This window comes from Ammospiza nelsoni, chromosome Z (assembly GCF_027579445.1).
Source record: "Ammospiza nelsoni isolate bAmmNel1 chromosome Z, bAmmNel1.pri, whole genome shotgun sequence".
In the NCBI taxonomy this organism is placed as follows: domain Eukaryota; kingdom Metazoa; phylum Chordata; class Aves; order Passeriformes; family Passerellidae; genus Ammospiza; species Ammospiza nelsoni.
In genome coordinates, this window is record NC_080669.1 from 22721472 (window position 1) to 22749419 (window position 27948).

General features: G+C 42.6%; 2 protein-coding genes across 2 annotated transcripts in view; both read right to left on the reverse strand.

The window, feature by feature from the left end:
* Window positions 1-10067: 10067 nt before the first annotated feature.
* On the reverse strand, window positions 10068-10976 carry CARTPT (CART prepropeptide). Its single transcript, XM_059492948.1, has 3 exons — window positions 10833-10976; window positions 10670-10753; window positions 10068-10260 (listed from the first exon to the last, which is right to left on the reverse strand). Exons 1-3 carry the CDS (start codon window positions 10974-10976, stop codon window positions 10153-10155), a joined length of 336 nt encoding a protein of 111 aa, XP_059348931.1. The 3' UTR covers window positions 10068-10152.
* A 6859-nt stretch (window positions 10977-17835) lies between these two features.
* MCCC2 (methylcrotonyl-CoA carboxylase subunit 2) overlaps window positions 17836-27948 on the reverse strand; it is a 37214-nt gene continuing 27101 nt past the window's right edge. Inside the window, exons 14-17 of the mRNA XM_059491926.1 lie at window positions 27715-27871; window positions 26825-26939; window positions 25510-25595; window positions 17836-18061 (exon numbers count right to left, since the gene is read on the reverse strand). Coding sequence (XP_059347909.1) covers window positions 17944-18061; window positions 25510-25595; window positions 26825-26939; window positions 27715-27871 — 476 coding nt within the window. The 3' untranslated portion in view covers window positions 17836-17943. The remainder of the gene's footprint in view (window positions 18062-25509; window positions 25596-26824; window positions 26940-27714; window positions 27872-27948) is intronic.

A 27948-nucleotide genomic window follows, 5' to 3' on the forward strand; every position in this document is an offset into this window, starting at 1 on the left:
CCACAACAGCAATTCTGAAATACATTGTTAAGAATCTACTTAAGGTATTTTAAAATTAACACAGTACCATGTCATTTTTGGATTATCTTTCCTACCTCAACATCAGTCTCTCCTGAGCCACAGTAGACACCACATAAGGCACACAGGTGTGAATAAGTGTCTTACTTACACAGCAGAAATCCCACCACCCCTAACCAAAATTACAGTTTCTCTGAATAAATTCCATGTTTCTTAAACCCCTGCCTTATAGTTGAGAAGCTGGTTAATAAATTCCCAACATTTATAAGATACTGTAAATCAAAGCATAGGAAATTTCTCATGTCTATCTTCAAATGTCTCTTGTTCTTCTCCGGGTATGTATCTGAACTAATTTTAATTCAAGTGGTACCTCCTCAGGCAACGTTCCAGGTTTACTCAGGTGACCATTAGCTGGATGGTCAAACTGGGCTCCTGGCTACTCATTTATGCAGATATCCCAATTCCAGGCACAATATACATAATCCAGCAAACTGATGTGATAATTCCTCTACGAACTGATAAACTGTTTTCCAGCAATATCCCAAGGAACACTGTTCTTACTCCTCTGCTTCCATCTTCTGCTGAATTTGTAGAGCATGGTCTAAGAACTAATCTGTATACATATTTAACAGTATTTGGATGAGCATATTCTCGTCATGGAGCCATAAACAAGTCAAAATTGACTAAAAAAGCCTTTCAAGAATTTGGAATGCATGAAAAGTTTCCAGTGCAGCATGTCTTCTGAGCCCAGGGGTAACCTTGCTAAACTCTCATGTGGGAGAGCTACACAGCTGCTTTATCCAAGTGCCCCGACCTGCTGAAATGATGGCATGAGGTTGCATTCTTTCTTAGTACTTCTTTTTTTGACCTCAGGAAGAGTAAAGGATGGATGAAGAAGGATGCAAACAATAAATACCTGTAATTTCAGTACTGTTAAGGAAGTTTACTTGAATAATTATAATTTCATGCATACTGGTGACATCATGTCTGTTCAGTACACGACATATGGGTCTTCAGGGCAGCAGACTTCCCTCTCTCTTTTCCATTCTAGAACCAGCAAAAAAAAAGTTATTTCCTAAGGGAAAGTCTTTGCACAGTAACCAGCACCCTCTTGTGTTCACGGCGAGCAGAGGACAAACCGTGTGCCAAGTAACTCCGGATCACTCTGGAGCTTCATCCTGCAGCACCTTCCTCAGCCCCAAACCTGACATAACAGCAGGAGCCTGAAGTCTTATACATATTTCTACAATAGCTGCTGGCTATTGCCCAGACAGGAAAGCAGTAATTAGCACGACTTTATGTACCTTAATTTTCTCAAACACCATCAGAAATATTCTGATAACAAATAATCTGAACAATTTCTGCCCCAAGTCTTTCTTTTGAGCTACCACAAAGCTCAGAGGAGCTTTCCAAGCAGCTTGTGTGTTTCTCAAGATAGAATTTACACAATGTCTTCAACAGAAGCCAGGAAATTTTCTATGGCTCTTCTGATCTCCTATGCTTTACTCAGTTAAGGATTTATGAGATAGAAATAGCCCTATAAATAAAGTAATAGCAATGAAATGGCACAAGTAAATTTAAATCAGAACAAATATGCAGTTTGGCTAGGGTACAGTACTGGTATCTAAATAAAAGGAAAACTGATGCAACCACCAGTGGATCAGTTCTCCAGCCACTAAACTGTCCTTGAAGTGTTGTTTATGTTGTTTTCCTATTTACTTTGTACAGAAATTCAGAATTGCATATAGTTTCCATACAGTTCTCTGTAGAAACTACTTAATAGCTGCAGTTTAATACATACAGGTAGTACATGATAGCTCTGAATCCATGTGCCCACCTTCCAGAGGAAGTTAAAAATCCATGAATTCCTCACCTTATTAACCTATAAAGCAAACTGGATAACAGCCACAGTAGCCCTAATTATAGGACCCATGTTTAGATAAGGGCCTGCAAATGGGAGAAATATAGCCATGACCACACACCACCCTGCAAATGGGAGAAATATAGCCATGACCACACACCACCCAAACCGGGATAAACAAGACCACATAGTGACATGTAATGAGGTTTCTATATCCAACACACAAAAAAGAAAAAATTAATAGGTTACTCAGGAACCTTTATTCCTTTTTTTTACCCTTTTTCTGTCAATGCTCTTGGGCCCCACACTTGGCCACCAAAATCTGTCTCTGTTTGAAAGACAGGTGTCTGCTAGGAAAGGCAGGAGCCTCCCTTGGAATGGAGAATGTAAACCCTCCCTCCAAAATTGCTATATGTTTGAAATTAAGGGGCTCTCAGGAAAAGATATTGGAGTAGGACTAACAGTTCTTTAGTAGTATGTATAACGAGGAGAACAAACCAACAACTACGGCATTAGCAATAAACAGGCCCTGGAGCCCAGTCCCGGCCTGCTCGGCCGCGGCGCTTTCCCTCTGCTGCAGTTCCGGGCTCGGCCTGCAGGGGGCGCTGTGGCGATGGCGGCTCGGCCCAGACGGGCATGGGTGGGAGAGGCCTTGGTCCACAAACCCCGTGGCACCGATCCTGGGGCCCGGCGGGACTCTCGGGAGCACCAGGCTGGGATGGCAGGGATGAGCAGAAACCCAGGGGTGATGGACGAGATGTATCAGAAACTCCGCAGCCATAGCTGGAACCTGCTGGGTGTCTGGGCAGGGCAGGGCAGGGTGCGGCACCCAGCAGCAGAAGTAAAGCAGCTCCCAGCTGGGTTATGGAGATGGCAGCAAATTAATTCCCTTCCCCAAGCTGCAAGTCCGACCATGCTCCTCCAAAAGTCAGTGAGAGAGAGAGAGCCCCCTAATCCCCAGCCCCATCTTTTTCCTGCCTCTGTTTTTGCAGTACCTCTTTTCCCCCGAGGTAAACTCCCAAAACCCAGAGGAGTACCGTCTCAAACACCCAGCCATCCGTGCTTCCTTGCAACTCAATAGGAAAAAAATCCACAAGGAAACAGGAAAGGAAAGGAAAGGAAAACCCCAACCTCTTACAGGCTAATAAAAAAAGAGGTGAACGAATGCATGCTTGCTCTACAGAGCTTTTTGGGAAAAGCAGATGAATTTCTAGCTGATACAACCGAGAAGAGTGTGCCTGAATGTACATACACAGTTTGTGGTAGCTGGGAGTGGGACTGGGCCCAGGCTCATCCCCAGCGGCACAGCTGTGAGAAGCAGGTGAGCGGCATTGACAGCAGTGAGCCATGGAGTGCCCAGGGGCACCAAAGGAGCAAAGGGCACACAGGTGCAGGGCATGAACGTGAGGGCTGTAAAGGGTTGGGCTAAAGGACAAGAAGGGCAGATCCTTGCAGCCTTCTGAAGTGATGTTACTCTGTATGGGCAGGTTCTAAATAGTCTGGAAGGTTAGTCGGGGGAAATGTACATTAACCAGATCAGTGCAAACTGACATACTGGAGCTCCTGCTCCATAAATGACAAAATCAGCACATCTAGTAACATTGGTATTAACATTAACTAGAGTTACTAAGCCTATTGTGAAGAATGGCAGGGTATGATGTCTTTTTTGTAGACTCATAGAATTCTTTGGGTGGAAGGGACCTTTAGTGTCCATCTGGTCCAATACCTCCCTGCAATGAGCAGGGACATCTTCCACTAGATCAGGTTGCTCAGAGTCCTGTCCAACCTGACCTTGAGTATTTCCAGGTTGGGGCACATACTACATCTCTGGGACACCTGTGCCTTTTTTTTGCCACCTTCATCATAAAATTACTTTTTGCCACCCTCATCATAAAATTACTTCCAACTTAAATTTACCCATTTTCAGTTTAAAACTACTGCCCTCTGTCATATTGTCACTGCCCTGCCAAGAGCAGTGCCCATCTTTATTATAAGATGTCTGTGAGTATTGAAAGACTGCAGTAAGATCTTCCTGTAGCTTTCTGTTCCCCGAACAACCTCAACTATTTCTGTCTCTCCTCCCAGGTGAGGTTTTCCATCCCTCTAATCATTTCCATAGCCATCCTCCAGCAGTTCCATGTCCTCCCTGTGCTGGGAGCCCAGAGCTGGATGCAGGTTCCAGGTGGGCTCTCCCCAGAGCAGAGCAGAGGGGCAGAATCCCCTCCCTCCCCTGCTGCCCACGCTGCTCTGGATGCAGCCCAGGACACGTTTGGCTCTCTGGGCTGGGAGTGCCCATGGCTGGCTCATGTCCAGCCTCTCACCCACCAGCACCCCCAAGTCCTTCTCACAGGGCTGCTCTCCATCTGCTCATGCCCAGCCTGTCCCCTGATACTGGGGGTTGTCCTGGCCCAGGTGCAGCACCGTGAACTTGGCCTTGTTGATCCTGATGGGATTCCTGTGGGCTCCTTCTTGAGCTTGTGCGGATCCCTCTGGACAGCATCCTGTCCTTTAGGAATGTCAGCTGCACCACACAGCTTGGTGTCATCTGCCAACACTGTCTGTGTCTTTGCTGAAGACATTTAACAGTACTGATCCCAATACAGACCACTGAGGGACATTGCTTTTTATTGATGTCCCTCTGGACATTGGGCAGTTGACCACTACCCTCTGGATGTGACCATCTGGTCAATTCCTCATCCACCAAGCAATCCACCCATCCAATCCATCTCTCTCCAGTTTAGGATGAGGATGGTGGGGGGAGGCAAAGGCATTGCAGAAGTCCAGATAGATACCTGTAGCTCTTCTCGTGTTACTCCACCACAGAAGGCCACTGGGCTGGCCAGGCAGGACTTGCCCTTGGTGAAGCTGTGCTGGCTGTTTCAGGTAATCCCCCTGTTCCCTGTGTGCCTTATCACAGCTTACAAGAGGATCTGTCTTCCCAGGCATAGAAGTGAGCCCTCACCACCATCCACTCTCTCTGTGCCAGACCTTGAAACGTAATTTGTGGTTCACAGCTAATACCCACCAGCTGGTTATTTGCCTCGGTGTGATCATTTCTGTGAATCCTGTAGGATCCTAGAAGACAATAACAGAGGACTGGAAGATGGGAATTACTTCTGGGACGAAGTCTAGCTCCTGTGTGGTTGTGGTCATTCTGTTACAGCAGTGCCTACAAGAGAGAATACATTCTGCCTCCCAGGCAAAACAGGCAGGATCTCCAAATTGCAATCAAGTCAATTACCACATACAAAAGAGTATTTGCCATTTACTTGGGAGGAATTAAAAGAGCCACCCTTGAATGCTTAATCAGTATTTATGTTTTCATTTCCAATCTCATTATGGCTGCTATTGCAGACAGACTGTGGAAGGGCTCCAGGCAGGTCCCACAGGTCCCTTCTGCACAATCTTGCCAAAGTCTGAAGGCCCAGACCTGAGCTGAAAAAAGGCTCACACAGATGGATGAGGGACTGGGGGGGTGAAGGAAGGCTGCTCAGGTTCCTGAGTCCCTTTGTGCAGCCTTCCTTCCCAGCAAGGGGTGTTACCACATCTCCTAGGGACCTAGATCTGAAGGGTGACTTGCTGGGAGTTGTAAGATGTCACAGATTCACAGGCAAGGTATGGGTGTGTGTTCCAGATTGCTCTACTGTAAGGGGAAAAAAAAATCCATTCCCCAAAATTCCATTCATCACTGTTAAGCTAACACACTCATTTAGACAAGAGACAGCTGCATGCTGAGAATGTAATTCCATTACAACACTGCCACCTCTTGTTCTTCTGCTGGTTTCATTTTTGCCCAGCTCCACTCCAATCTGTGGTGGATCCACCACCAACAGAAAGGCATAAACTCTCCACTATTTTTGTTAAACTGAAACCTTACAAGGAAGAGCAACTGGCTGAATGCAATGTCATGTACTTCTATACAAGTTGCAAAAAAGTAGGGTACTTGAAAAGAGCCACATATTTTATCAATCAGTGTTGATTAATGTGTAACTATTTTCTCTGCTAACTCAGAGAAGGAGAGACTGAAAGAAATGGGGTAGGGAAAGAGGGGGAACAAAGCAAACCTACCACAACAACAAAAAAACCACCCTAGAATCTGAGAAGCAGCAAAATCCACCTCAGGAGAAAATGGGATGGGGTTTGTCCAGTATATGTGAAATACATTTTATCCATGCAATGTTGCCTTCAAACTCTGTGACTTCCAATGTGAACCTCAGTTTTCCTCTCAGTATTTGTGCAATCTGTTACCCAGGGGCTGCCAATGCTGGTTAAAGAGGAGCAGTGCTTGCCTCCACCAGGAACACCAAGAATTATGTAGAGTCTCCTGGAGAAGACTTGGCTGCAGATAAATAATGTAAGCTGATTGTCTTTGAATTTAGACTAGGTGGTCTCTGGGAAGAAGTTTGCTCTAGAAGGAGAAGGATCACTGTGCTAGCAGGTGTGACATGGGGAAAGCCCACAGATGGCAAGGAAAAGAAACAGATTGGCTGGGCCTCTTTGTCCAGAGGCTTCATGTTCAACTAGTTCTTCATTGGGGTTTGACTGCTGACAGAGATGGGGCTGCTGCATGGATTCTTTGATATCTAGCACTGTATTGAATTATTTCAGATATCAGTTATATAAAACACTCTCTTGAATTAACACTTTTTTGCTAGACTTTTTAATTATGTCTCTCTATGTTTCAGTCTTCATGTGCAGAGTAGCTGAAAAGAGGGGTAATTTTTTAGCCCAACCCAGGTACTTGGGAGCTGCCAGAAGCCTCTGAAACGGGTGAATCACCCAGGCACACAGCACAAATCCCCTGGGCCGTGGGGCCAGCTGAAACTGCTGGTCAACTGCTGGTCACCACTCAGAAAGAAATAACCTAACAACCAGCCCGTCAGGGACAGTTTTCACAGCTCTTTCTAGCTGGAAGATCCAGTCAAAAAGAAAAATTTGTTTTTCAGATGGAGTTGGCAGAAGACAACCAGATTTTCAGTGGTTGACTCCTAATACAATAGGACTTGAAGCAGTTGGGTTTTTCTACTTCGTACTCAGTAAACGCATTAATTCTGAACCACATTTATTGAATCCAGACTTTCTTACAACCCTTTCTGGTGTCTAAATCCAAGATGAACCCTCAAAATATGTGCTTCTTGTTTTGGACACATCGTTTGCAGGGCCCACCCTGGAAGTGTTAGTAAGGTGAAATCAAGAGATATTTTAAATTAAAAAATTGTGTCATTTCATGCAATTTATTTCAAGTGAAAAATATGCAAATGCCAAGTCTGTCCTGACTCCTACAGCATAAGTTTCTCTCCTGACCTAATTTTTTTATCTCTACAATAGAAATATCCATCATGTCATGTAAGTGGTCATGTATAATCAACAAGATAAGAGCCCTCAGGTTAGTGCACACAGTATTGCAGGGAGTACAGTCATAATGTCAGTATCATGAAAGCAGTCCCAAAATCCTGATTCCTTAAGTCAGGTTTTAGATTTATGATTTTGATCTTTATGTAAGCCACATTTATAATTTTGAGCACTATAATCTGGCAAAACAATAACTATATAATAACTATAAAATCAATACATAAGTTGAATATTTCTTGATATATTTTGGTCCAATATTTGATGTTTCAGTCCAATTCTATGTAAATACACCTTCAATAAATGCTACATGTAGAGTCAGTCTACACAAGCAGTTCATTGAGATGCTTATGGTATTTGGGGCTGGACACAGCCATTGGTTATTAAACCCCTTAATAATCTAGTTTCACTTCTGAATGATCCTGAAGTAATAACAGGATATTATATATACCATATAAGGTAGCAAAAGGGGATGTTTCAGATGAGGGAAGCATGGAAAAATTATCCTGAATGGGAAAATTAAATACATCCAGAAATTGGTGCCAAGGAGTGACGCTGGGTGGCTTAGCTTACATCCTGGATTTTAAATATAAGTTATAAATACCTGTATACACACAAAAAACCACTCGTGTCTGTTAGCTACTGTAAGTGAAAACCTGTATTTAAAGGATAGAGTTGTATGGACACTCACTAGCAGTGCTCTGTACAACAACAAATACTGACAGGACTGTCAAACAGCCAGAGAATAAAAACCACTGAAATATAAGTCCTTGTTTTTGTTTGTATGGAACCAAAGAGGGATGCTACAAAAATTGTTTCATTCTTCATTGAGAAGTTAAGGATTTCTACAATATATCTGGGAAATATCATAAAAAACATCCGCAAGCAGTTACAAATTTACAAAACCTGGCGCTTGGCTCCAGCCCTGCAAATGCACTATCACACCCTCCCCCAGAGGCCTTACTCACCCACGGTCACAGAAGTTGCAGGCAGAGCTGGCTGCCGCTCCTGACTGTTCTTGCCCTGGTCACAATATATCCATTTTCTTTGTCAAGTCCTCCCTCACAGTGTTCCCACCAAGTGCGCCACGGCTCCTGCTTTAATTTCACCCTCCCCTCCTGATGCTCCACAGACACATTCCCCCAGGCCATGAATGGCATATCTCAGTCTTGAGGCCCCACCAGTTAAAACAGCCTTCACAGTCTGGGTGTTTTCAGCTACCCTTTATTTTATTCTTCTCCAGGCTAAGAAGAGCTCATTCCAGTCCTGAAAAATAGTAACTAATAACAATAAACCCCAGCAACTACAATACCTGCAATAATAATAGTAGCAATACCCGTAGCAAAATGAGCAGTGGTGGGTTTCTTTTTGAAGTCAGCTCCTCTGTTCCTGTTTCAGTCAGAATTCCTTATGTGCTCTTACTGTTTAGAAGTAAAGCGAACGCCTTACAGAAGCCTTTTTCTTACAAAGCTCTGGATTTCTCACCTATATTTGTGCTCTCTTCAGCATGGAATATGAGATTCCCTTGTGATGTCTTTCCGCGGTGTCTGCCTTGGCCCATGCAGCCCCTCATCTCCATGCTGATAGAATTAAGAGCTGGTTCGAGCAAAGACACCCACAGATGAATTGTGACAAATGAGAGGCAAGAATTTCCTTCAGGCATCCATCATTTGTTGGAATCTAACACAAAGTAACATAGACGATCCAGCTCATGGTAGTTGCCTCCCATACAAGTCCCTGCAGCTGGGATACACCCTGTCCTCTCCCAAAGAAAAACCTGAGGCCTCTGTATTTGTCACAGTGCCCCTGGGTGCCTGTGGTGAGGGAGCAGAAATCAGCTGAGCAGTGCCAGAACACATAAACCTTGGTTTCTAGTCCTGTCCTGACCTGGCTGATAGCCTGGCTAAAGCATGCAGTAACACTTGCAGTAGTTTTGGAGATACCCTCAGCCTCTTCCTCTGAGTGCTAGGGATGTGATTTAATTCCTATGTGTGAATTAGAACACCCAAAATACTGTCATCAGAACACTGACTTTATTAATAGAGACGAACAAAGGATTAAAACACGTTATGAGTTTGCTGAAATACGCAAGTGTACCTGTGGAGGACAGACATATTTATAAACATCAGTTCATTGTAGAAACATGAGTAGGATATCCCCAGGTAGTTTGCGACGAATCCAGACAGCTTTCTTTCCATGGTGGCCCTGGTAAAGCAGCCAATATCCCCCTAGCCCCACCCCAGCCATGCTAGTGCCGGACCCCCCGCACACCATCAGTGTCTCTCTCATGCCGGACTGTCTACAGCCCAGGGTGAGCACAGCTGGATTTGGCCTGAGGCCAGCGGTGCGGGTGAGCCCCACCGAGGGCTACAGGTTGCTGGCTCTGGCGGGTGCCCAACTGGGTCCTCTGCGCGGGGCGGCAAGAGAGAGGGGACAGGGTGCTTTGGACACACCCGCATCCCGCCTGTCCCCGCTACCCCCAGCCACCTCAGGGGAGTCCCCTGGCCCCGGCTTCTCCGGCCGGCAGCGGGTGGATGTTTTCCGCCCGAGGAGGGAGCCGAACACCCCGGGGCACGGCACGGGGTCAGTACGGCTTCCCGGCACGGCTTGGCACTACTCGGGTCTGCACTGGGACGGCACTGCAGCTCCCGGGACCGGCACCTCTACTCCCAAGGCACGGCCCGGGATTTTCCTGGACGGACAAAAAAAAGCAGGGGAGGAGGCGAGGGAGAGGACGGGGTGGGGCGGGGGAGAGAAAGAAAACAGCTCCACGGATGTCGGATGTCACGGACAGCGTTACACGGGCGACGCGGGGACTTATCGCCGCATTTCTCGGGCGGAGGAGCTGCGGGAAGTCGCCGGAGGTCGGGGCGGCCAGACGTCGGTGCCTGCACTCCCGGCGGCTTGTCCCGGGACGCCTCTGCTTACAGGCACTTGAGGAGGAAGGAATTGCACGACGTCCCCCGGGGGCAGTCGCAGAGCTTCCCGATGCGAGCCCCCTTCCTCACGGCGCACTGCTCCCCGGCGTCGCACTGCGGGCAGCGGCCGGCGGTGAGTGGGACCGCCACCAGCGGCCGCCCAGTTCTGTCCCGTCCCGTCACGTCCCGTGCCGTCTAGCCTCGTCCCATTCTCTTCCGTGTCGTCTCGTCCCGTCTAGACCAAGTCCTATTCTATCCCTTCCCTTCCCTTCCCTTCCCTTCCCTTCCCTTCCCTTCCCTTCCCTTCCCTTCCCTTCCCTTCCCTTCCCTTCCCTTCCCTTCCCTTCCCTTCCCTTCCCTTCCCTTCCCTTCCCTTCCCTTCCCTTCCCTTCCCGTCCGCATTCCGTCCCTTCCCGTTCCTGTACCATTCCGTCCCGTCTCGCCTCGTTCTGTTCTACTCCCTTCCCCTTCCTTTTTATTCCCTTCCCGGTCCCGTCCCGACCCGTCCCGCCGGGACACCCACCATGGGCACCTGCCCGAACTTCTTCTCGTAGTGCGGTCCCCTCTTGCTCTTGAGCTTCTCCAGCACCTCCTGCAGCGCCTCGATCTGCCGAGAGACCAGAGAGCCGCCGTCAGACCGCGCCCGCCCCGCCGCCGCCCCCCGCCCGTTCCCGGACCCGCCGCACCAGCTCCTTCTCCCGGGAGGCGCCGCCGCCGCCGGGCGGTCCCAGGTCGCGGACGCGGCGCGGCGGGGTCGATCCGTGCCCGCGGGCGCTCAGCAGCAGCGCGGCCGCCACGGCGCACAGCGCCAGCGCCCGGCAGCTCTCCATGGTGCTGCCGCCCCGCCGCCGCCGCCGCCGCCTTTATAGCGCCGCGCCCGCCCCGCCGTGCGTCAGCGCCCACCGCCGCCGCGCTCCGAGTGCCGCCACGGCACGGCACGGCACGGCTCCGCGCCCCCACCGCCCGAGCGCCCCGGTCGGCGCCCCAAAGCGCCGGCCGTCCCTGGCCCTTGGGCCAAACAGCGGATCCGTCTCTGAGGGCGGCCGAGGGGAAGGCGGCCGGGCCAGCCGCACCCTGCCCGCGCTCCCTGCGCTCGTCCACAGTCGAAAGCTGTGGGCAGAGTGGGAAACTATTGCCTCGTCCCTGGGGGCTGGGATGGTTGAGGGAGAGGGTGGACGTTGGACACACAGAGATGAAAGTGGAAGTTGGGCTTACAGACTAGGGAGACTAGACTTGGAAGTCAACACAGGGATCTGACGGGAGGGAGGGTAAGTATCCGTGGGCTAAGGAAAAACATGATGTGCTAGAAGGAAGGAAGAGCCATGTGGGATAATTAGCCTAAAGAAGTGTGTGGGGGGGGTGGTAGATTGTGGTGATGAGCAATAAGCTGATGAGGATGTGAGTACTTGAATAAGGACAGGTGAGAACCAAGAGTGTGGGGAGGCTCAGGGCCACCGAGGGCAAGGTAAGAAGCAGCATCAAAAGGCCCAGGATAAAAGTAACTGCTAATATATCAAGTAGAACTGTAAATGGTGCTTGAGGTCAAATATCACACCACTGAGCAAGTTCTTGGGGAGCATTATACACCCTGTGTGTGGAATGAGGCCACCTCCATTTTGGGAAAGAAAAAGTGCTGTTGCCAGAAGGAGACCTAGTATCAGACATACCATTCAGACCTTTCCACTGACTTTTGGTTCTACCAGCCCAGTGGCCTCGTGTCCATGAATATTCTCACTAAAAAATCCTTAGCAAATCATGCCTGCCCAGGCTTCACGGCCATGGCAGTGGCAGGGGTAGCTCTTCCCATTTAGAAAAGCAGTGGTATGCCAGGAAGAGCATGCAAGATGAAGGACAGTCAGTGCTCAGCCTTTCTCCAGCCTCCTCTGGGCCAAGGCTGGGGTAAAACAGGGTTGCTGACCAGCAGTTTGCTGGCATGAGACATTTGGCCATCTGGTTGCTGGGACAAGGAGGCAACAAGTTGGGTCTGCCTGTGCAGAGGTTTCACTTCAAGCTCATGGTTCTGAAGTGGCTATGGGGATGTTCCTGCCTGCAAGTCAACAGCAGCAGGAACTGGGCTGTGTCTCCTTAGGTGAAGGGAGGGTCATTTGGAGAAGGAGAAAACTGGAAAACCTTGTTAACAAAACTCTCCTAGCTTGTTAACAAACTCTTAACAGCTGGTAGTTTGTAGGGAAGCTAGGAAGTGGAGCTAGGAACTGCTTGAAAAGGCAATGCAATGTGAGCACCCACACAAGTTTGTTTAGAGAAAAATTAAATGGGCCCAGGCATGTATTTTTCCAAGCAGATCGGCATTTTTTCAAGGGTACAAAATGAGTGTGGTTCAAAAAGTAATTTTCAACAGCAGCATTTTGTTTGAGGTTCTGATCTCTCTATCACGTTGCTTGCCTCCAGTACTGTGTGTTCACCTCTTGCTGTTACCTCCTCCCACACACTCCTATTGATCATCACATCCAGCAAAGGTCTCATTTGTAATTGCTGGTCAGAGTAGAGGTCCTCTGTCTGTTTGCATGGATCCTCCAGCTTCATTTAGCCACAGGGAAAGTTAAGATTTCTGATGTCGGGCTGGTGGTAAACCACTCATAGCAAAGTCCAGGCTTTGTTCCCAGGCTGGAGCAAAACCACAACTACATGCAATACTGAAAATTATGGGTATGTGAAAACAAAGTTCCTTAGAACAGAGAAATAACACAGGCTATGAAAAATGCAACACTTCATACAGAGAGGCAGATATATGGCCTATTCAACTTTAAAAGCAGCATCTGTGAAGCCTGACCAACATTTCAAACCATATTTTATAGTATGAGGATTACTCATGCAGTGTTGAACACACCAGAGATGCTCAGAAAACATCACTGTTTTCTTTCCAACTTACACTTCCAGTAAAAAGCTGAATTTAATGTTAGCTACTCTAGTGAAATTATTGTTGAATGTGGAGGCAATTACAAATTTCTGTTTCCAAAAGTCGTTTTGTCTGTCTGGCTACAGACACCCACAGAACTATACAAGTTTCTGTACCTGTTAGTGTCTGTATCACACTGTCTCTGCAGACATCACTGTCCCTTGTTCCCCATTCAGCCATTTTTGTACACTTTGTCTCCAGCACTAGGGGATAAAATCAGAAGGATTAACATCAGCAGGACAGCTGAATATTAAATAAGAGCGTCAGAGGCTACCGGAGTGTCAGAGGAAGGGGTCAAGGTACAGAACCAGAAAATCACTGTTTACAATCACAAAAAGGCAGGTACTTTCCAACAGCTTCAGTAACCAGTCATAAGACAGCTGGCTATGGAAGGAGGGGAGCCTGTGGCACCTCAGTGCTTAGCTCTGGGTAATCCACGTGAAATGCAATCAGACCTTGGAGACAAACAGCTCTGTTGTACCAAAGTTTAATCCAAGTTTCTCAAAGTTTACCTTCTCCATGCAAATGTTATTGCACATAAGGTACAAACAGAACACTACCAATGTGCATTAGCATCTGTACATCAGATGGATAATTTTGAAAGTCACATATGCTTTTCATAATCACACTCTTCCATCATGATCAATTAATTAAGTGTACTTCTAAAAGTGGGAAAATAATGGAGGTTTATGTTGATGCTGGGGAGCAGTTCTAAGGCATTTATGTGTGTTCTAGTTTTGGCTTGGCACAGACATAAAGTTGGACGGATTTTAGGACTACTAGACTGTAGAGATTAGTGTCAAGCATTTGAACAAGTGCTCTACTGAATTAGTGACACAAAAATGGACATCTGGCTTTAAGTGGATGCTTTAAGGCTTTGCAGGAAAGCAGCAGGCTTTTATAACTGCATTGTTAAATTGCCTTAATTTATAAACCACAGTTAAAAAAATAATATACCATCACTGGTTTTCTGAATCAAGACTTTTTTTACTGAACCCTTGAAAAGTGAGGAAAATCTAAGATAGATCAGAGTTACTGTTGAAGTAATAAGAGTCCAGAGGCATACTTGAAACACTATATCTATTTCAGCAGGAGATAGCAATTCATCTTGATGAGTAATAGATTGGAAAAAAGCCACTTAAATAAAAGATGGGTTCTCAGAACAACAGTACATATACCAATGCCCACACAAATAGTGAAGCTACAAATTCTCCAACAAACAAACCCCACACGGGTGGAAGAGTAGGGGGAACAGGTTCCCAGTGGCTTCTCCATTTCTGCAGGCAGAGCTATCACAGAGGCTGTGCACTATCCACATCTCATTTCAGCCCTAGCAGAAGCAGGCTTGTAATGATTGTGTTCCAGAGGCTCTACCTTGATGTTTGTTGAACAAACTGTCACCAATTTTGATTGAAGCCCAAATTGTAGCTCCCAGGTTCCCAGCACCTTCCTAGCTGCCATGAAAATAAAAAGGAAAATGGCAATGGGTACATTTTTATATCCATCCTGAATTCACCACCTCAGCCCAGGTAATTTGAAAAGCAAACCCTTGGTTACTGCAACAGTCTCTAGGGACATGAAAAGAAGCTTAGCCCACCTCCTTCATGGTTTCCCATTTCCTTCTCTAGAGGTGTTTGAAAACACCCTCAATGTCACAGCATCGACTCTTTTAAACTCCTTGCAGTTAAGTGTTAACCTGTTAAAGAGACCATGCCTAACTATCATGGAGAAATGGAAACCTCTTGGCCTTCCCTCTTCTCAAGGGCTGGAGGGAGGCACATAGCTCAGAACAGCTATGCCCAAGGCAAGACTAGATAGAAGCAAAGGTTCCCAGAAGTCTAGAGCACCTGGTGTGATGTTCTGGTCCACCACAGTTTGTGTGCTTGATTTAGCACAGCTTGATATAGCACAGCTATTTCCCTTGTTCCTCAACCTCCATTTGAAAAATCAGTGTCATCCCAAGTACCAGCCTTTCCAGTAAGGAAACAGATTAGTGGCTGTGAGCTGCTTCAATACCATAGTGAAGAGGTTACATGTACCAGAGACAAGAAGAAGTCTTGAAATAGTCACTCACAGCTTTTACATTGCCTCTGTCATCACGAATATTATGCCCTTACAGTGGCAGCTACCTTTAATCTAAGTTTTAAAATTTCCTTTCACTAAAAAAGGGATCCTACTGGTAGCACAGTGCCAATGAAAACTGAAAATTACAGTTGTAATGGCATCCATGTTAAACCTAAAAAGGAGCTGCTACTGCAAAAGCTGTGAGTCCTGGTGGCAGACAAAATGTGAGAGCTCTGAGTGATTATTTTGAGACAGCATGAATAGATCGACCAACATCATCAAATGTAGTACAAGCATGGGGTCCAACTCCTTGCTCCTGCTGACTCCACAGAAAACAATGTTTTTCAGCAATTCTCTGGGCAGCAAGAGACCATCTCAGCAATCAGAACACCATCACACATGATGGGCACTGCATGCAGTGCCCCATACAGAATGCAGCATGGTAACATGGAAAAGCTTTTCCAAAACAGCTGTGTAATGGAGGAGTGATAACCACTAGTGGCTCTCTGAACTGCTGTTCTGCACTGAAGATCCTGCTTGGTAGTGATTGCTAACCAGATCATGCTGATAGGATGCTAAGCCTGTGATAATTAATTTCATTTACTTATCATGTTTCCAAAGCTAAGTATTATTAAGGCAGAACACTCTTATTTAATCAGACGTGTTTTGACTTTACTTGCATACATATTCAGAGGAAGAAATTTTCAGAAGTGTAAAGAACTGTGAAAAGAAATTGATGTAACAATCAACAGGGAATTACCATTCTCAGAAGCATCTTTCCAAACATATCTGTCTCCTGTATTCCAGGATTATCTGTTACTGTCTCCAACTTGGCATGATTTAATTACCAGTGTAAGCATTCAAAATAAAAATATTATTCAGAAGAGATCAGATTTATTAGCAGAAACAGGCAGTATTCCTCATAGCTTTGGAAGTGACAGGCAAAAGTGACCCCCATAATTAAGAACACAAAGTCAAGTGCCAGAACTGATTATTCCACTGGAGTAGGAGAAAATACAGTGCATTTCTTCTTATTGAAAGCCACTAACAGCATTTCAGGGTACGGAACTATTTTTCTCATTGCTAATATTTAATATATTTATATATTTTATAAATCAGTATTTAAAAGTAGGGCATTTTTAAATGCATTTCAGAAGCCTATTAACCATAAATAATTACACTTTGCTTTCTGGATCAAGAAATCTTGGATCTATGCCAGACATGTTCACAAATGTGTGTAGTGAGACAAGCGGCAAAAAAGCACAGCTCTGTGCCTAGCTGGCAGTACTTTAAACTATTATTCTCTATTAAATATTTATTTAATATACTAAGAGCAAGCATGAGAATGCAGACCCACGGAAGTAATCTTTCTAGCGGGTGCAGAAAGGCTTTGGATACATTTCATCTTGGTAAAAAGAGAGGGAAAATTGCTCTTTTAGTGCAATTTTTGGCAAGTGTGCCAGAGACCACAGAGCTAAACATACGTTAGGCTGTCTACATTATCTGTATCCTACATTGAAGATCCTGATTCCAAGGAATTATTTCATTTTCTTTTTTGCATCTGTCTGAGACCTAACTCAAAAGGCTGGTAGACAGCAGACCTACCATCCTCCTCCTGGATCCAAGGAGAACTCCTTTCCACACAAGCTTAGGAGGATTACAGCTAGTACCTTACCCTGGGTGATCACTCTTCTTAGCAGTCTTTCCTCTCCCCACAGGCCAGCAAGGAGAGGACCTCTATTCATGTACACTGGCTCTTCTTGCACTTGACTCTCAGTCAAGGATATTTCTGGCAATGGCTATCTGGGCACCTGTAGGGCAAAGCTAGATAAACTGAAATCACCTCCCAGCTAGAACAGAATGTAGTTTCTTCAAGGCACACAATGTTTCTGAAGAAAACAAATTAAATGACAGACAGCGAGATATTGAAAACTTTACACTCCAACAAGCTACCCTTAATAAATCAGAATAACCAGAAAGCCCTCAAGCATTGCAGAACTCCTTAAGTCAGTGGATTTCAGCCTTCTGCTCTGAGCAAAGCATTGACCCTTGTGCAGAGAACACTCTGTCTTTGTGAAACCAAAATTACCAGAAGGACCACATGCCAAGATGTTTAAACATTTCTGCAGCCAGTCTCTGTCTTCACACATGCTCTCAGCAACCTGCTGATTTCATAGATACCAGCACACACCTCCCATCTCTTCCAGAAAACATTATGCATCCATCAGGTTCAATAGTTGTTTTGACTTCAGGGAACCACACAGAAAAGCAATGTTTTTGGATGAAAGCCAGAGACAGAACATGATGACAACAAATGCATGAAATCTAAAATTTCATGCTGTGTTGAAATCCCTGGCTACCCTTACAGCACTTCCCTTTCACAAAAATTATTTATTAGAAAATGTGGATTTTTCTTTGTTGGACTGCAAAAGTACTTTGCATTTTTAGGAGACATACAAAAGAGAATTAAAAGAACGACAAGAGCTGATAAGCACCAAATATGTAGCTTATTTTGTACATTTATTTATATAAGAGATAGTATCAATAGTTTCTTGTAACATAAAGTACAATGCAAGAACTTGAAAATTATTAATGCAATGCAGTTATATCAGCACTTAAATGATTAATCTCAAATCACTATCAAAAAATTGAAGCACTGTGTGACAATTACAGTCAGTGAAAATAATGATAAAAGTTTCATTAAAAAATAGCATCTTAAAAATCTTTATTTTTAATCACCATAATATTGTAGCTAGTATGCTGTCCAGCCCCAAACAAAATGCACAGAGGTAATTCTGTTGATCACATATTTAAGTTTACATTCTGAAAACTCCAAATTCTGTCTTCTTTGTGGGTGCGTTTAGTGCTGCGCTGAGACTGAGGCCCAAAACCAGTCTTGTGTCAGCTGGATCAATAATCCCATCATCCCACAATCTAGAGAAAAGCCAAAAATATAACAAACCAAAACTTTTAATAATTAAAGGAAATCAACATATACAACTGGTATACTTTCAAACCCATGAAATCTGAAATGCTTCAGAAAAAGAAAGAGGAGTAAAGAGCTAAATTATACTAAAAGCAATGGAGTCAATTCTCACTGTTCATCAATGCAATAGACTGGTGTGCATTACTCCATGGAATTTGTCTTCTAGAACAATGTTTCCATTTTAGGTAAGTGAAGAATGTCAGACCTACATATTTTAAATAGATTCTTCATACTTAATCATCTCCTTCAGCAAAAAAAGCCCTCTGTGCTTTTTAATGTTCATGTGGAGAATGACCATCTGTCAATGACCTAATTCTATTAAGAATTCCTGCACTTCAAAGATTATGTCACATCATTATTTACACTATTTAGGTTAATTCAACTGCCAGATGAGGATGACACAAATCATTATTCTTTCATCATTAAAGAGCCAGAAAAAATTTCAAGTATTTTCAGAATTTCTGTGGTGGGTTGACTTTTGTTGGATTCCAGGTGCCCATGGGGCTGGCTCTATCTCTCCCCCTTCCCAGCTGGACAGAGGAGAGAAAATAAGATGGAAAACAATAGGTTGAGATAAGACAGTTTACTAAAGCACAATGAAAGTTTGCATGTGCACCATGTGAAAAAAACCCGTTAACAACTTTAGTCTCTACTTCCCATCAGCAAGTGATGTCTAGTCACTTCCCAGGAAGCAGGGCTTCAGTATGGCATTTGCTTGGGAAAGCAAACACTGTAAATAACCAAAGTTCCATCTTCCTCCTCCTTTCCTTAGCTTTTGGAACTGAGCTGAAGTCATATGCTATGGAATATCCCTTTGGTTTGTGTCAGCAGGTCTAGTTGTGTCCCCTCCCAGGATCTTGTCACCCCAGAATACTGATGGGGGGAAAAATGTTGGAGAGAGAGGCTGGTGCTGTGCCAGCACTGCTCAGCGAAGCCACTGCTGTGCTGTCAATACCCTTCCAGCTACTAATGCAAAGCACAGCACTATGAGGGTTGCTGTGGCAAAATGAACTCCACCTCAGCAAGACCCAACACAATTTATTTTACCATTAAGTTCATTTCTAAACAATGGGAAGACACTACCTTCCTTAACCAAAGCCTGAAGGCAATTAAATTATAAATGAGCAGTTGTCAAATTAGCAGGTCCCCAAAATCACCAATATTTGTAAAGAGTCTCTTTGATATTATCCAAAAATTAAGGTATGAGTGGTATCGATTCTCAATGACAACTCCATCCTACCTAAATTAAAATCCACGTTGAAATGAAACCATAAATATTGTTATTTCCTCAGCAAGATATTTAAACAAGATACCACACTGCTCATTGAAACACAGTCTCACTTAAACACACACATACTTTAATCAGCATTTGCAGAACACGTGCATCTTTGGTTAAGAGAAGGATGCTCCTCCTCCATCCCATCTTTTCCTAGAGAGACTTATTTTGCATTCTTTGTGAACTTACTTCAGTGTTGGCTAATGCTTAATTCTTTGTGGAAAATTTAAAAATACAAAAAGCAGCCATGAACAGGGTGACTATTCAAGAGTGACTCTACCAAGAGAAGACACACAGCCTTTCCCTTCTAACTGAAGTTACATCTGCAAATTTTATTTTGTTTGAAGATAATTTTTGGAAAAACCTATTAGACAGGAAACAAGATATTTTGCACTCTTCTTTCAATCCTAAATGTGCCAACCTCACTCCCAGGAGGACTGCAAACTGTACATAAATACATACTCATAAACTCAAGGCAGCAGCAGACACTTGAGTGTTTTCCATATTTGCTTTATTTTGTTATTTGCTGTGAAAGTAATATTGATCAAATGAGATAAATATACTAAGAGACTGACAATATATGCTTTTCATTTTACAAGTTGTATCTATCCTAGGATGCACAAAATGGAATCGCAGTAGAAGACACCTTTAACAACACCAAGCACAAGTGTTCAGGCTCAGCTCTAGGAGCATGTTTTAAAAGTTAGACAAGAAAAAGGATACTCAGCTCAGAAAGAATACTCTACTATAGATCTTATCACAGTGCAGCTTCCCAAGCAGCAGACTGTTAAACTAAATGGGGCACAAGAGTAAAACTGAAGTATAGAAGAAGAAAGGTTTTGGAGAAGGGAAGGCTTTGCTGCTAATTGGGCAAAATCAGGCTCTTTCTTTTTGGGGGGAGAAAACCAAATTTTTATTTAAGAAGTCTAGTACTACAAGTAGTTGTGGCACTCACTGACCTGGTCTACCAGGTCCCAATAATAAGAGAACAAATTCTGGAAAAATGATAGAATCACAGAACAGTTTGCGTTGGAAGGGACCCTAAAGATCATCTAGTTCTAATACTCCCACCATGGGCAAGGATACCTTCCACTAGACCAGGTTGCTCAGAGCTCCATCCAACCTGGCACTGAACACTTCCAGGCAGAGGGGCAGAGGATTGCTCCTTTGTGCAGCCTGTTCAGTGCCTCACCACCACAGTAAAGAATTTCCTCAAATGTAAAAAGGAGAAAAACTTATGGCACAGCAAAAAAGAACCAAAACGCTGCTATAAATCCAAAATACAAATATAAGAAAATTGTATCTCTATCTAACTTCTCATTTCAGGATTCTCAGTTAGTACCTCCCTTCAATAGGGCTAGTAACCCAAGCACTGGAATATTCTAACAGCCACACTTGTACCTGCATGGAAGTGACACTAACAGCAAATTATGTTTCAGATGACACAAGAGCTGTCTGTATCATAACTCAGATAAATGGTCTAAGCTCCTGCTGTCTGACTCCTGTGAATAACTTCTTTCCTAACTGTACTTTTAAATTTTGAGTAGTAACTAAATTTTAATTAGTAACTAATTTTGTTAAAGTATTTGGGCTTATTTGAGCTTACCTGGCTTATTTGGGCAATATTCAATTGAAAAAACTCAAGAGGAAGTGCTTCTTACCATACAAAAGTAAAAGCAATTGGAAGGTATTTTTTTGTTTAAAATACCCAAAGAAAAGTGTAACTTGGTTATACAGAAAATTACTTTAGAGATCTTTCAATTTTCTTGATTTTTCTCAAGACAATGGCTGTAGCTCTTGATACAATCTAGCATGACAGAATGGCCAAGACAGTATTTTCTATACTTTCAACTCCATAGAGTGTGCATTACCAAAGTTTAATGCATGTGGGTTTTTTTCCTTCACCTTGTATTTATATTTTGATTTAGTTACGATGAACATAATCAGATTAATCTGACAAAGGAATGGAGAAGATCGTCCTTAATAGTGAAAATAAAGCAGTTCTGTGAGGTCAAATCAATCCCAACCTTCTGTTTTCTTAAGACTGTGAAAAAAACCCCCAAATTTATGAACAATCTCAAATACATGAATTTATATTTTTAAGCAAATTTTGTTTTTTTGACTGCTACAGCTTTCTTTGCTCTCTATATAATTTTTCCCCCCAATAAATACCTGCAATTAACTCTCTTTTTTATTGAAACAGAATGAGGGAACTCATAACACTTAAAATGTTCAACACATATGCTCAGGGCCTGGAAAGGGCAGGGATGAACTGACTCCAAAAGAATCACCAATTTAGTGCAGTACCTTGGAAGACACAACTTCTCAGTGATTACTGCTGTAATAAATATCCAAACATGAAGCACATTTCATTAGCAGATTTGGGTTGTTTTTTATTTTTCCTTTTTTTGTAACAACACAATTGACTTATATTGACAACTGCAGAAATTTTATGTTGCATGGAAGTCAAGCTGCTTTCATATGGTCACCCCTGGCTTCTGCTTCTCTTTGTTTAAAGAAAATTGTATTCTCTACTGGAGATGTAACATTAATAATTAAACTATCTATTAAAACCCCATTGCAGGAACATGAGTCACACTATGCTCATAAAATATCTGTAGCTGAGATAGTGTGAGTAAAAGAAATGAAGTTGCCTGAAGTAAAGTGCTTGCACAATTTGTTAAGATGCAAACCAGTGAAATCCTTTAGGAGACCTGTGAGCAGATTAATATAACTCATTAAAAACGGTGCTGCCTAATGACTGCCATTAATTAAGACTGCTCATTGTCAAAGGTTCCAATCAAAAAATTGGTTAAAGTCTGATTAGAAAATACAACTGCAGGGAACAGTATTGACATCCTGTACATATAGCAAGTTATCACTTATAAGCAAAACAATATAAACAGAATAAACAGAGATATTTTCTTATCTTTTAAGATTGTCAGGGCATTTTCCTTTTCTCTCCTTATTACTGCTAAAAGCTTGATTCAAAGCCTAATGAAGTCAAGTGGAAGGGTCACATCAATCTCAATGGCTATTAAGGGTGAGGCAGACATTAGGCAGGAGGACAGCATGAGGAAGCCTCCAAACCAGCTGCACACAAGCAGCAATACAGACAACAATCTTTGTGCCCACCTATCATTTTTTGTTCTCTCAGAAATGCAAAGCTGTTTGTTAGAGTTTCCTCGTTGACCTCTTTGGTAGAAGGCTCTTACAAAACGAAGGCTGTCTGGATTTTGTTTCAATTATACTACCCTGACATTTGGTAGACAATCATCTGGGTTTTTACCATGCTTGGAGCCCAACAGGAACGGGCTGCAAAAGGGACAGGGTTACTCCTCCCCGAATTACAGCAAATGCTTGCTAATAAGCAGCTGATGTTGGCTGATTGGAAAGGGCTGTCTCCAAGGTGCAAGGTAAGTGGTACATCCTTCCCCCTGAGCACACTTGCTGTGAAGACTGTAATCCACTTCATCTCATTGTTTCTGCTTGGACAGACTACTCCATAGTAATGAAAACTTCTGAACTATTGATCTGAGATCTTGCTTAGAAATTAGTTAATGCAAAGCATGAAATGGCAGGAAACATGAGTATATCCACTGAAATACCCAATTAACTCTACAAGAGAGCAATTAAAAGCTCCTAGACAATGCAGAGTGCACCTACTTGAACTGAAAAGCGAGAGAAACTAGCCAGAACTGCCTTGACCTGAGCCACTCAGACACTGTTGTCAAAAGCACTCCTTTGTGAAAAGAGGCATTTTACCTTCATTGCTTATAGCCAGGTAAGCCTCCGCAGGATTTCAGATCTGACATTTGACTTCATGTCTCAGCTGGGCTTATTATCTTGAATGCAGCATCACACAAACCCAACCACATGCAATCCAGACCCACGCTTCTCTCAGCCAACTTACATCTGTCCATTTCCCTTCCAAAAGGAAACAGTAAGAAGCACATAACTACCCTGCTTTTTCAAAAAAATGACATGTCACTTAGCACTAAAAGCACTTTCTAACACTTGCGCTGGGCAAATTTAAGCTATTTGCTGGGGTGACTACTAGATTAACAACTTACCAATTCACAAAACGGCCAGATGTTCTGAAAACATAAACTGGTAAGCATTGTTCATCAGAGAGCACAAAGTTGACATGAAACACTCAAGTTTCATGTCTAAAAATTAGACATCATTAAAAACTCAAAATGTTATTTTTTTAACTTTAGTCTTACCTTTACATGCAAAACTGCTTTCTTACAGATTAGTAACTTACTGTTGTAAATACTGTCAATCATCTGTAGGTTTTTGGGAGCGGGTAAGTTTTTATATCGCTAATATATCTAATATATTGAATGTTAAATAAATCATGAGTAAAAGAATATGTTTCCAGTGAACATATAAAAAATAAATGTAAAAAAAAATCCTATTATTAATCTTCTCTGGGGTAGGGATTAAATTTAAATACGGACAGTTTGACTAATTTTTAAATGTTATTATATAAGTGGAATATTCTTCTCCTCAAAAACTCCTCCCAGTTATAAAAAATTATACATATTTTTTCATTTTTCCTTCTTGCCTTAGAACATAAAGTCAGCTGTTAAAGGTCAGCTGTTAAAAACTTCTGTGCTATTTCTCTTACTACCCACAGAAGATCAGGCTTGATGAAGGCATTCATTTGATGAAACATTAAAATTAATGTTGATTTCCCAGGTATAAATATCTCAGTTAAGTATATTCTACTATCCCTACACAAAAGAGTAAAAGTTAACAGTCATTTCATATCTTACTTTTGATCATGAAGAAGCTCTTCCCAGGTTACCTGCCCCTGCTTCCACAGCGTGTATACTTCCTTCTTACACCTCAGTTTGAGGACAAAATCCTTGCTCAGCTACGCCAGTTTCCACCCTGCCATACAATTTCCTACATACAAGAATAAAGAGCTCTTGTGCTCTAAGAAAAGTGTCTTTTAAGAACTGCCAGCTCTAATCAGCCCCTCTGTCTTTAAGGAGTTTCCCAGGCGATCTCATCCACTAACCCTTTAAACATCTGGAAACTCACTCTTCCAAATTTTAGGGTCTGGAGTTTCTCTTTGCTGCCTCATATTCCTTGAGATGCTGAACTCAACCAGGCTGTGCCTGCTGCTTCCAGCTGTAACCTCTGCAGTGAGCCCGCTGCACTGGTGAGTGCCTGGCCCAGGAACGTCGCGCCTCGGGCTGGCTTGCCTGATACCTGCACCAGAAGTTGTTCTCTACATACTCCAGGAGTCTCCTGGGTTGTTCACTGCCAGCTCTGCTGCTTTCACAGCTGACATACAGGTCACTGAAATTTTCTACCCTCTACCATCATTAGCAGCTGAGAGCCTGTAGAAAATTAGCTTTTGGATGCCACAAGCAGAAATATATGCAGGAAGATTAGTACTGACAGGATGAAACTAATGGAGAATAACCATCAAAGGCCAAAAAAGCCCCCCAAGCTACTTTCCAGATATATCTGGATCACTTCAGGATGCCACCTTGTTTCATTAGCCTAACTAGTTCCTAGTCATTTACTAATATTGCATCAGCCTGAGCATGAAATGCTGCAAAGGACTTCTCAGCAAACATGAGTGAGTATGCAGCATCCATCAGCTAGAGCCCTAACCATCACTGCTATCATCCAATACTATTACCTACTATGACCAAATTTGCCAATGGCTTCAGGTCATCTTTAAACTGCTACCTCCTTTTCCACTGGCCTCTTCTACTTGCAGAACCCCAATGAAATGAATTCCTCCTAATACACATGCAGCTGCTCATTATATTGTTCAATAAGCTTTAGAAAGGTGACCAGATACTACACTGGGAAGAATGATATAAAACTCATTCAGAATGAAATATGTAACAATATAATTCCATTCTACCATATAATTTCTTACAGAACCAGTGAAGTACTTCCTGCAAGCACAGACTGTCTTCTGAAACAGTTCATGATATCAGGTCCCAGAGCTAAGACAAGGCATTGATTTGAATGCACATCAAACACAACTTTTGCTTCCAATTGCTCTGTTCTGCTATTATTTAGTACCATGAATTAGAAGTCAGGTCCCATGATTACAATTAAGTGTTAGAATAGTTATCTGTATATTACCTTGCACTGGAATAATAAGGGTTTCCTTCCTCCTCGAACCTCCTAATGATTGGCTCCTTCAAAGCCGCTTCATCTGCCTCAGACAACTAAAAAACCACATAAAATATTCTTTAATATTTTCTTCTCCAATGATAGCAGACCTTTATATGCAGCATCAACCCGAAGAAAATGCCTAAATTTTCTGCCCAAAGTTTTTTTTTACTCTTTTAGCACACAATTGACAATTTTGCATGTTTGATAACAAAATCCAAATAGCACTTTCCAAGTGGGTGCAAAAAAGAGAATAAACATATACTTAATTGAATGCAAGAGTAATTGGTGACTAGAACTTAAAAATTTCTGAAGCTAGTGTATTGGAAAAAAAAATTTGGGTTGCCTTTGGCAAGATTTTTTAATAAAGTAAGTCTGCACTATTCTAACACTGGGTTAGATCCAGTGTGATCCAGACTGGTAATAGCAATTCAGAAAACTTTCAGGTTTCTAACACATTTGACTGGGATTTAACTACTACTAATTATTTTTCTTGACCTTCTTTCTGGGTATCATGAATTTGGGAAATTAAGACAGAGAGAGATAAGGGTGAGTATATTCTACTCACAGAAAGAACAAGTCAAGTGTTGAAAAGTAGTAACATTGAGATAATATGTTCATATTGCTTCACTATTCTGATTAACTACTCATGATAAATATGAACAATTTTAGACATAAATAAAACCACTTCTTATGGGATCAAAGCAGTAGTATAACCATAAACCTTGCAATTAAAAAAAAAACCAACTCAGCAGAAAAGAGTGTGCACTGAAACTATAAAATATTACTATAAGATTTAGTAAGATATGTTTATTACATAAACAATATACCTCTAATTTTCAATTAAAATGTTGAAATGAGCAAAAACTTTTCCAAACCTCTCCAGACTTCTGCTGTTACTAGTTTCATAATTCTCAATCAGTGAATCATTTAAAGATCAACTTTCTCTAAAACTGCCACCTTCATAATTGGAAAGACACTATTCCCAACATTCCTCTTCATACTCCCAAGGCAAGGAGGATTCCCGTTTGCTTATCTCAGGTAGAACTAATAACTTGTTGCACAAAGTACAAAAATACAATGGTATATGAATGATCTTCACTTTTCAAAGAAGTAAGCAATAACCTTTCACAAATTCTTCATGTTTTTCAGTGCACTAGCTGGCACTGGGATAATTCACTGGCATCTCACTCTCTTCCACCCCTTCCTAGCTCACAAAGTGACCAACTCCAGTAAAAGAGTAAGTGATAATGACTTTACCAGAAATGAAAGAAGAAAGATATACCTGTTTTCCTTCCCTTGCTTTTTGGTCCTTAGCTATTGTAGCTAGAACAGTAGCAGCTTGTTCCCCTCCCATCACCGATATGCGAGCATTTGGCCACATATATAAAAATCTTGGACTGAAAAAATACATATTAAACATCAAAGTAAGACATTGTCACATTTCCTGGTGAAGAATTTTCACTCAACTAAGAATACATTTTTATGTATGACAATTCTACAAAATAACATTTTTAAAAGGTACATTAACATACTTCAATGCTTGCAGCATTACATTTAAAAATGTAAAAATTCTGTTCATTTCTATTATTCACCTTTTTTAAAAAATTTCTCTTTGTTGGATCTCTTCAGCTCCTATTCCCAACCCACAGGAAATTTTGTCCTAAACATCCCAACTAACTTCAATAGTATAGGAAGCCTTGAAAAACTAAATTTAAAAAATCAAATAAGCCATGTCCAAAGGGCAACAAAAAAATCTTTAGGTGTTATACAAACCTTATTCATAAAAACAGGCTGATTGAAGTGAATAAGGGATTTTTACACAAGCTGATACACTTTTCCTATGAATGCAGAATAAAGGACCAGCCTATACTGCCCAATGATTGTTTAAGACTACAATTTTTCTGCCAAGAACTGATACGGCAGAAAAAGATGTGAACAGGTTTACTTTTAGAAGGTCTCCTCTGTCACCTAATTCAAGGTGAATCATGACCCTTATCAGTCTCTACAAATTTCAGGCTGTTATTTACTTATGAGCATATTCATTAAGAACTCTTTTCTTTTCCAAATAGCACAACTTCTTCAAGAGTTCAGATGGCTTTTTGGAATGGTACTTTAAAGTTATGTTTTCTTAAATTATTTCTGTCTGCTGTAACGATTTGAAGCAACACTTACCTATATGCTCTTCCACACATCCCATAGTTTCCAGCTCCATAAGAGCCACCGATAATGACGGTTATTTTAGGTACATTAGCACAAGCTACAGCAGTTACCATCTTGGCACCATCTTTTGCTATCCCTCCAGCCTCATATTCTCTGCCAACCATGAAACCTGAAGAAATACAACAAGAACAAAAGGCTCACCAGTTTATATTATAATACTGTGCCCTATGTCATACTGTGTGCTTC

What these genes read in the sequence shown, in the direction of transcription:
- CARTPT (XM_059492948.1), bottom strand. Translation starts at nt 10,976, where the DNA reads ATGGAGAGCTGCCGGGCGCTGGCGCTGTGCGCCGTGGCGGCCGCGCTG. An exon ending in CCTCCCGGGAGAAGGAGCTG is followed by an intron (nt 10,754 to 10,832) that starts GTGCGGCGGGTC and finishes GTCTCTCGGCAG; the next exon opens with ATCGAGGCGCTGCAGGAGGT. An exon ending in AGTTCGGGCAGGTGCCCATG is followed by an intron (nt 10,261 to 10,669) that starts GTGGGTGTCCCG and finishes CGCTGCCCGCAG; the next exon opens with TGCGACGCCGGGGAGCAGTG.